General features: G+C 38.9%; 1 protein-coding gene across 1 annotated transcript in view; it reads left to right on the plus strand.

The window, feature by feature from the left end:
• GRXCR1 (glutaredoxin and cysteine rich domain containing 1) overlaps positions 1-1,862 on the plus strand; it is a gene marked incomplete at both ends in the record, with an annotated part of 130,225 nt that extends 128,363 nt beyond the window's left edge. The window contains one exon of the mRNA XM_080797688.1: positions 1,683-1,862. Coding sequence (XP_080653814.1) covers positions 1,683-1,862 — 180 coding nt within the window. The remainder of the gene's footprint in view (positions 1-1,682) is intronic.
• Between the last annotated feature and the right edge of the window lie 8,791 nt (positions 1,863-10,653).

The raw sequence follows: 10,653 nt of genomic DNA on the forward strand, positions 1-10,653 counted from the left end.
CATTCAGCTTGCCAGCCACTACTTTCCATCAAAGTAATTCTGTGCCACTAAAATTGAGATATTGCATGGATTTTGCCATCTTGATCTAATAGCTAAGTCAAACTGTAACTGCAAGTGAACTTTGCCATATAGAGAAAATGTATATCAGTAAAGGAGTCTGGGAACATACAGATTTTCAGGCAATCATGCCCTTCATGTTTGTTCCCCAAAGTGCATTCCTTAAGGTATTAATTGTGAGAGAATTATAGTTGTATCCTGGGAAGAGGGTTATCGTAGCTGTATGAGCTGGGGAAACGGTGGATTAAACCTAGTTAATAGGTTTCTTTCATTTGGGTGCTTTGGGGACTTTAGTGTGTGCAGTTGTGAATCTCCAGAGAACAGCCATATGTATGTGTATGTAAAATACGTTTGTCTGAGTGTGTTTCTGTGTGTGTATATAGATCGTATTTCCCAATCTTATTTTATTTTATTATGTCTTTCTTTATTTTTTAAAAAAGATTTTATTTATTTATTTGACAGAGAGAGAGAGAGGTCACAAGTAGGCGGAGAGGCAGGCAGAGAGAGAGGAGGAAGCAGGCTCCCTGCTGAGCAGAGAGCCCGATGTGGGGCTCTATCCCTGGACCCTGGGATCATGACCTGAGCCGAAGCCAGAGGCTTAACCCATTGAGCCACCCAGGCACCGCTTCCCAATCTTATTTTAGCAATTATTCCCTTCACAAAGCCAAGCTTTCAAACACTGCTGCAGACTCCTACTTTGCAAGTCAGAAGCTTGGTCTTAATTCACTTTTCTTTCTGTATTCATTCTGTAATGACTCCTTCTTAATCTCCTCCAGCTGATGGATACCACTAGTGGACGCCAGCAAAGGATATGTGCTCAAAGAAGCAAATAGAAATGTGTGTGAATAATTTTCAAAATATTATCCTCAACACACTGCATAGTTATTTTCATTCTAGTAGAAGGGTGTTTTATCTTTACTTGAGGTAGAGCAGTGGATAGCCATTGTGGGAAGTTTTATGGACTTAGATAAATGTCTTAAGATTTCAATGCCTATTTCCTTAAATATAAAATGAGGGTAAAGATGCCTGAATTACCTGCTTTGTAGTAGAAGGTATCTGTATGTGTAAAGGATGAGCTTAGGGAAGGCTCTATGCAATAAGGCATTTGAAAGCGCTTTTAAAAAACCAAAGCATTATTCAAATGTGCAGCACAACAATAAATCTTCGGTTGAGAGTGGCTCCTCCACTCTTCAGCTTTTAGTTTTCTGATTTTCCAGACTCACTATTAGCGATACTCTTCTATAAACAAAACTAGAAAACGGTTAAGAGTTACTAAAGGGAAAGCTACAGTACTTTCCTGTAAGGCAAATAACCATTTCCTGAATTGCTTGGTTTGTCAATGCGTGTTTTCATAAGATAGATTTCCTGGGTTATGGACCCTTTCACCTAAAATGTGCCAGCCTTCACGAACCGAGGTTGTGCTGCTGATGGCCGTCCATGGGATAATAGGTAGAACTTCAGCAAGCTTCCCCCCTGGGTCTAATGTGCATAAGTGGTCGGTGATTTCAAGTCCACAGCCATACCATGCCAATATTATTTTACGACCGTCCGTAATACAGAACTATAGGAAGGCTGACCGCGTTGTTCACGCTAACGCGTCTTCCGTCCTCCCTGTTCCCCTACAGAGAGTACAGCATCCGCACGAGTGCCCCTCCTGTGGAGGCTTTGGCTTTCTTCCGTGCTCCGTCTGCCACGGGAGCAAAATGTCCGTGTTTCGAAACTGCTTTACAGACTCTTTCAAAGCTCTGAAGTGTACCGTCTGCAACGAGAATGGTCTTCAGCGCTGTAAGAGTTGTGTTGGTTAGGTGGACCTCCCACCGGGGGAGCGCCTCGATTGATTAATTGAAGTCAGTTGTATGGTTTATACTTTTTTTTTTTTAAAGGTCATGTTTATGGACGAATCAATAAACTTTGTTTCTTGTACTTGCCTTTGTTTTGAATTTTTGCCGTGGCCATTTTCATCGATTTATTAAATAAAGGTTTGTTTCCCAACGATGTGCCATGCCCTGGGCTAGACTGTGGTTTCCGCTTGGAATTAATGGAGTGCCCAGGAGTATCCCAGGATATCCAAACTCTGATTTGTTCAATGTGTTTGATTTTTCTGAAGAGAAGACAGAATATATCTAAGAGTGCCTATGGCCATGTCACCCTTTTGTCTAAAATGAGTTAATCCGACTCCCGAGATGCATAATGCACTTCTGTGTGTCTCAGTTACAGAGAGGAAGATGGCTCTGGAGAGTGGAAAAGAATATAATCATATTTATACTTAGTAGAATTTCTTAAAGCTGTAAAGCAGTCTTGGAGCTGATGACATTAATGATAGATCATTAACGTTATCGGGTGGATTTATTGGCGATGATATAAAAGCTTCCAGAAGTCTTACCTGGACTTAGTTTTTTAAATATTTGCTTTGTGCTACTATCACTGAAAGCCTTCCAAAAAGGTGCTGTTGTACTTCCGAGCTGGACATAGTTTGAACACGTAGGCAACGTTAGCAAAGTGGACGAAAAGAAATTTTGTTGTAATTATTGGTCAATGCCTACCTGTACATGTGTCTGTATCCTGATGGATTCCCTTATGAATAACTTTAATAAATCACTTGCTCAATATTTGTGAAAAGGTAATTAAAACATTTTATACTTTAGCATTAAAGAAAGCTATAATCTTTACCGAATACTTTCTTATTGGTGAGGCATGGTATAAGGTATGGTTTTTATTCTCATGCAGCTTACACTCTAAAAAGGAAGAAAGTATTAAATAAGTAAGTATAGGAAAGATGAGTCTTATACCGTAACAAATGGTACAGTGTGCTATGGGAATTATAGCAGGAGAATCAACCTAGATGTGTTAAAGATGGTAAGAAAAGACTTCGTTGAACAGCTGATGTTTCATCTCCTGCATGAAGGATAATTGGAAACAAGTTAGCCACAGAGCAAGGGTGACTGGGCTCCAGGTAAAGGAATAGCATATGTGGAGACCCCGAAGTCAGAAAAGTTGTGTGTTTGAGGAACGGTAAGAAATCCAGTACGGGGAGGGACAATCAGTAATAGTGGAACAGTTTATAGCAGGCTAAGCCTTCTACTAATAACACTTATTTTGAACAAAATAATGAAAAATAAACAACTGTCGAAGGCTTTGGAAAGCAACTACTACCAGAAAGGAACTGGAAGGGATTCAATCACTGGGAGAAGGGAAACAAACAGAATGAACTTACATTTATCCAGCTTCTCCTCTGAGAACACTTCCCAGTTTGCACAGAATATAGCTCATAAAGAAAGTGAAAAGTTATTGGATTAAAGAAATAAATATTGACATTTGGGGTTGCAGGGTGCCTGGAACTGAGTGGAAAATTCTAAGAAATGAGAGAACCAAACAGAGGGGAGCCACCAAATCTGCTTAATAACCCCACTTAAATCCCAGGCTGATTCCTAACCTACTCATGCGGAGTGATATTCTGGGATCAGTTTCAGTGCATGTGGGTTTTCCCCATGCCACCAAGCAATTCTCTGTTACTAGCTGGGGGTCCTATAGGTCAACTCAATTCTGACACTGTCTACTGGGAGATGGTATCAGATCCATAGGTTCAGGGCCAGTCCCACAAGATGGCCCTCCCATTACCACCATTTCAGATGTCTATCAAAAGCCTAGGTTGTCACCTGTGCTTCAAGTCAACCAGCTATACGTACAAGATTCCAAAGACCCCTCAATCTGGGATTGATTAGAGAACTCAGAGAAACATCTTACCTACTAGATTACCAGTTTATTATAAAAAGTTATCACTCAGGAACAGCCAGACGGAAGAAACACCTATGGTGAAGTGCGGGGAAAGGAACTTCTAAGTGCTCTCTGAACATGTCACTCTCCCAGCACCCCCACATGTTCCACAACTCAGAAGTGGTCCTAAATGTTAAGGGTTTTAGCTCTGTGCCAGAAAAAGGCACAAAGACCAAATATATATTTATGAGAAATCACGCTATCACTCAGAGGAAAGAAGTAGCTGAGAGACCAGATAGTTGAGCAGAGATTTCAACAGCTGCTCATGTTGCAAAGTCAGTATCTGGAGTTCAAGTGGTAAACAGTGAATATTTCCTTAAAATCCCAGAAAAGCCCCATATTTAGAGTTAAGGCCAAGGATTAAGTGCTCTATTGCAAAGCTAAGGGAAAAAACAAAACACCCCTGCCTTCAGAAGACCAAAAACAAAATTTCCGTGGTATCATTGTATCTTTGGCTGCTTGCGAGGGCAAAACTCAACACTTGAGCTAAAAATAAAAAGGAACTCAGTGAGTATGAAAATCTATAGCTAACATTATACCTAATGGTAAAAAGATTAAATCCTTTCCTTTAAGATCAAGAAGAGTACATAAATGTCCACTTTTATTGGTTCTCTTCAATATTATGATGAAGATCCTCTCCAATGAAACAGATAAGAAAAAAAAAAGGTCATAAAGATTGGGAAACAATAAAGTTCATTATTTGTAAACAACATGACTGGATTGTAGAAAATCCAAAAATACCTACAAATTACTGAACTTTAAGGTGAAGTTAATATTGTTGGATTTGAGGTCATTTTATAAAAATTAGAAATACAGTACACAAGAAACAAACAGAATATAAAATTAAAGTAATACAATTTATAATGCTATCAGCCATCTTTAAGGATGTGGAATACATTTTACAAAATATGTGTAGGATTTCCCATTTAAAACTACAATGTAAACTTTGCTGAGAAATTATAGAACCGAAATACAGGAGGAAACATCCCATGTTTTGGATCTGAAGATGACATTTTAAAGATACCTATAGTTTCAACGAAATCTCAACTAAATTCCACCAGACTTTTTGCAGAATTTGACCCATAATTTTAAATCTATATAAAAATGCAAACAATCTAGGGTATTCAAGAAAATGTTTAATAAGTAGAGTAAAATAAATAGGCTGGCAAAATAGAATAAAGAATGGAGAAATGACACACACAGTAAGGTCAATTGATTTTCAAGAAAGATGCCAGTTCAAGGCAATGAGGAATGGAAAGTCTTTTTGACAAATAAGGCTGGAACTATTAGATTCCCATATAGAAAAAAAATGACGTTGAAAGCTACTACTACTACCATTGCCACCACTCCAGCTATTGGCCTCTAGTAGCTAGAGGCCATGGATGATGTTAAATATCCTGCAAAACACAGGATAACCCCACCTCTCAGTAAGGGTTCTCCAGCCTGAAATGTCAATAGTGTCAAGACAGAGAAACTCTGATGTAAATGTTAATGCTCAACCAGGAGAGTATCTTTACAGTCTTGGGATAGGCAAAGCTGTCACAAGACACCTGACTATAGAAAATGATAAAATCTCCTCATTAAAAAGAAATGAAGAGGGGAGACAAAACTGGGAGAAAATACTTACAGTACAAATATCTGTCCAAAGACTTCTATTTAGGATACATAAGGAACTCTGAAAAATCATCAGTAAAGACAATCTAGGGGTGCCTGGGTGGCTCAGTGGGTTAAAGCCTCTGCCTTCAGCTCAGGTCATGATCCCAGGGTCTTGGGATCGAGCCCCGCATCGGGCTCTCTGCTCAGCGGGGAGCCCGCTTCCCCCCTCTCTCTCTCTGCCTTCCTCTGCCTGCTTGTGATCTCCGTCTGTCAAATCAATCAATCAATCAATCAATCAATCTTAAAAAAATAAAGACAATCTAATAAAAAAGTGGGAACTTCACAGAAGAAGACATTTGGATGGCTGAAAACAAGGGAATATATACATATTAGTCATTGGGAGAATGCAAATTAAAGCCATAATGCAAAATCACTGTATCACTTTTAGAATAGCTAACCTTTTGGGGCACCTGGGTGGCTTAGTCAGTTAAGCATCTTCTTTGACTCAGGCATGATCCTAGGGTCCTGGGATGGAGTCCTCCCTGCTAAGTGGGGAGCCTGCTTCTCCCTCACCCTCTGCCCTTCCCCCTGCTTGTGCTCACTCTCTCTCTCTATCTCAAATAAGTAAAGAAAAAGAAATCTTGGAAAAAAACAGCATAGCAAACCATTTAAAAGACTGAAGATCTAAAGTGTTGATGTAGATGTGGAACAACTGGATCTCTTACACATTGTTAATGAGAATGTTAATTGGTACAACCAGTTAGGAAAACCATTAGATGGTTTCTAATAAATGTAATTGCACACTCGATAATTTTACTCCTAGTTATTTATTCAAGAAAAATAAAAAAAACCTATGTCTACATTGTGTACAAGTTTCATGGAATCTATATTTGTAATAGACAAAAAGCCAGATGGCCACTGAAAGGAGAACTAATAAGAAAATTATGATATATTAATAAAGGGGCACAGCACCCAGTAATAAAAAAGGACCAAGCTATTGATTCTAGCAATAACATGGATGAATCTCAAAAACATTATGTGAATAAACTAAGCCAGACCTGAAGAACATATACTATGTGATTCCACTTACAGGAAACTATAGATTAGCACAAAATCGATCTATAGAACAATTATCTCACAGGAGGGAAGGGGCAAAAAGGTGAAATTAAATGTGACTGCCAGAATAAGACAGTGGTGCAAATTATCACTAGTTGAGATTAGATTTCTCTTCTGTCAAGAAAGGGGTGGAGAAAGGGGAACCCTCTTACACTGTTGGTGGGAATGCAAATTGGTGCAACCATTTTGGAAAACAGTGTGGAGATTCCTTAAGAAATTAAAAATAGAGCTACCCTATGACACTGCAATTGCACTACTGGGTATTTAACCCAAAGATACAGATGTAGTGAGAAGAAGGGCCATCTGTACCCCAAGTTCATAGCAGCAATGGCCACAGTCGCCAAACCGTGGAAAGAACCAAGATGCCCTTCAATGGATGAATGGATAAAGAAGATGTGGTCCATATATACTATGGAGTATTAAGCCTCCATCAGAAAGGAAGAATACCCAACTTTTGTATCAACATGAATGGGCCTGGAGGAGATTATGCTGAGTGAAATAGGTTAAGCAGAGAGAGTGAATTATCATATGGTTTCACTTACTTGTGGAGCATAAGGAATAGCACAGAAGACATTGGGAGATGGAGAGGAGAAGTGAGTTAGGGGAAATTGGAGGGGGAGACAAACCATGAGAGACTGTGGACTCAGAAACAAACTGAGGGTTTTGGAAGGGAGGGGTTCAGGGGTTGGGTGAGCCTGGTGGTGGGTATTACGGAGGGCATGTATTGCATGGAGCACGGGGTGTGGTGCATAAGCAATGAACTTTGGAACACACAAAAAAAAATTAAATTAAATTAAATTAAGAAAAAAAATGAAAGAAAGAAAGGGGGGAAAAGTTTCTCGAATCAATGAACAAATTCTCTCAGATCCAATATGGTTCTGAGATTCTATGAAGCAGTAGAGTCTATCCAGAAATTTCCTGAGTACTCCAGCACTGGCCATGTGTCAATAAATCCAACCACAGTCCCCACGTCCTCCTTGTCTGGGGTATAACCCAGATGGAGAATTAGAATAGTACAGGGGATTCTAATTTTCAGGTACTATCTCGGGCAAAAGCTCTCTTCCAGTTGCATTCAGGAGGAATTTGTTTTTGTTTCTATCTTTTTTTCTTTTCTCATGCATTGCCATGGAATTAAAGTGTTATGTTTTCTGCTGATTATTTGTGAGCCTCTAAAGAAGAACATTATGGAAGAGTAATGAAACTAAAAAAAAAAAAAAACAAAAAACAACAACCTCAGACATCTCATAGAGTTACAGAAGTTAGTGAGAATAATAAGCTCATAAATAGGCTTATTTAAACATAAACTTGTTACCCTTCTGAAAGAACTTGATTTAGAAGTTTCAAGTCTATCCATTTCTGTTTTATAAAATGTAAATAAGGGATCTTATCTATATTTATCCCACAATGCGTTCCATGCGATTAATTAGAATATATAGGAAAGCATATCTATTTTAAAAACACAAAACACTACAAAGAAGCATAGAACAACCTCATAATTACCATAATTTTATATATCAACAGTATCTTTTTATTAATCAGATAAGGAAATGAATTAACATTTATTGGACACCTTCTGTAGGCTTGGGTTTTTAGAAGGTGTCTCACTTGTTCTTTACCATACTGTGAAGAAATTGATTCAGAATGTTAATTAATTTTCCTAAAGTCTTGAAATTTGTATTAATTTGTGGTATTATCTTAAGTGTTCATGTGAGCTGGTATTATTTCTGGTGTAAAGTGGGAAATCAATGAAGCAAATAACAAACTTGCTCAAAGATAACATGTACACAAGCAACAGAATAGGAATGAAAAGTCTGCCCCATGCTCCTATGCTGTTAGAATTTCATACAATCTCGCCTGCAATTCTCCATGTATTTCAAAAGCCAGGCAATGCTGGTTGTTGGCAAAGGACACGTAGTGATGCCATCAGGGCTAGGATGGTCCATGAAAACATTTTTAACAAAGATTCAAGGTGGGGGAGAGCTTAAAAGAATGATACATACCTGGGGTGCCTGGGTGGCTCAGTGGGTTAAAGCCTCTGCCTTTGGCTCAGGTCATGATCCCAGGGTCCTGGGATCGAGCCCCGCATCGGGCTCTCTGCTCAGCGGGGAGCCTGCTTCCCCTCTCTCTCTCTGCCTGCCTCTCTGCCTACTTGTGATCTGTCCAAAAAAAAAAAAAAAAAAAAAAAAAGATACATACCTAATAAACATAAATGCATATTTGTTTTTTAATCTTCTTGTCATCTCAAGGTCTTTTTTTAAAAAGGCTAAATTATTGTATACTGATTAGAATTTTGACTTGTCTTTCATGCACAAGCCTCACACCTAGTAAAGAAGTCAGTCTGGAGTTCTTCAAAGTGGAGTGAAAATTTAAAACTATTTGGACAAGTGGCCTGAATGTAGTATCTTTTTAGATTTGGGTGATTATTTCTCCTGATCTTTTGTAGTTTCCTCACTCACAATAATATGACAATTTTTTTTTTAGTACTTGATTTTATAAAGTTATTTCTAAAGGCATCAAACTTTTTTTTCATAGAATAAACATCTCTTTGTTCTCATAGTTAACCAGTCCATGTGACATTGAGTTATAACAAACTATTTCACTTAATTAAAATTAATGTGATTTAGTTATACAATTATGTATATGATTACTAGTGCAATTACAAATCTTACAGATTTGGGAAGAAACAACTGAATCCTGGGAGATATATTGGTCCGCTGGTAGAAGAGCGTTTCTCCCGGTTGCAAGCATCAGCAGCCAGAGGGCATCAGAAGGAATGTATTAGGGAGGGAATGGGGAGCATCTGCCAACCTGGAGTGTACGTGAAGTGGAGGCTTTAGAGGACTGATGTGACCTTAACAGTGACCAGGGGCGCTGTTGATAATATGCTCAAGGTTATTTACCATTACTTCCACACCACCCTTCAGGCTCATCAGCAGCTGCTATCTAGCTTAGCTTCCTGCATTTCCAATGCAGGCTGTGTTTGACCTGCGGCATTTGACCAGAGACGCAATTACCCGGGAAGGCATGTTGCTCCCTGCAAGGCTGGAAGACCCCATACCCGCCTCCCTGAGAGACAGTCTTTTTCTGTGTCTGGCTTACTTCCCTTAGCGTAATGTTCCCTGCATGATCTCACTTATGTGTGGAATCTAAAAAAAATGGAATACATAGAAGCAGAGAGCAGAATGGTGGTTAGCAGGGTAGATAGAGGTGGTGGGCAAAATGGATGTTAGTCAGAAGGTACAAAGTTGCATTATGTAGGACGAATAAGTCTTAGGGATCTCATGCACATCATGATGACTATAGTTAATACAAACGCACTGAATACTAGAAATTTGTTGAGAGAGTAGATTTCAGGTGCTTTCTCGGACACACACACGCAAAGGTAACTATGTGAGGAGATGATATGTTAATTAGCCTGACTATATTAATCCTTTCACTATGTATGTGTATACCAAATCAAAATGTTATACACCTTATGTGTACTTTATATTAAAGTTTTAAAAAGTAATCCTTTTAAAAGAGAGAGTGTCCGAGCTATGCGGACCTGTGCTTCCCTGGAAACAATCTCAAAGGATATTTATCAAGAAACACTCTCCTTCAGAGAACCGTCAACCTCTTTGGAAATTCCTTGATGAGACGACGCTTTCCTTTTACTCCGGGGAGGTATCCTTGTCTTAAAGCACAGTTCCTCCAAGAAAAGAAGGATCACTCCTTCTGATGGAGATATCTCGTTCTGGTCCCATTCTGAGCTTTTTGGATTCTTTCATTAAACTTAGCACAGAACCCATTGAAACACTCAGAATGCACGATTTGGTGGCAAGATGACTTTGAGTGGGACTATAGCTCTCATAAAAGAATGTAAGATGTCCTGAAAAGCATCGCTTATATGCAGCAAAACTGAAGACTACTCTTAATATTAATCAATATCTGGAAAATCCATATTGATTCTCTGCACCGCACCTGCCCCAGTTAGCATTCTGCGCTCTTCTCACTTTTTCTCTTTCCATTTTCTGTGATCTTAACCCTTTTCTCTCTGCAACCTTGTTTGAGGAATATCAAAATAGATGTTATCTGAGGACTCGAAATCAAGGTGAGAGAAAGCAAAAAGTG

Source organism: Martes martes (assembly GCF_963455335.1).
Source record: "Martes martes genome assembly, chromosome: 2".
Taxonomy (NCBI): Eukaryota; Metazoa; Chordata; class Mammalia; order Carnivora; family Mustelidae; genus Martes; species Martes martes.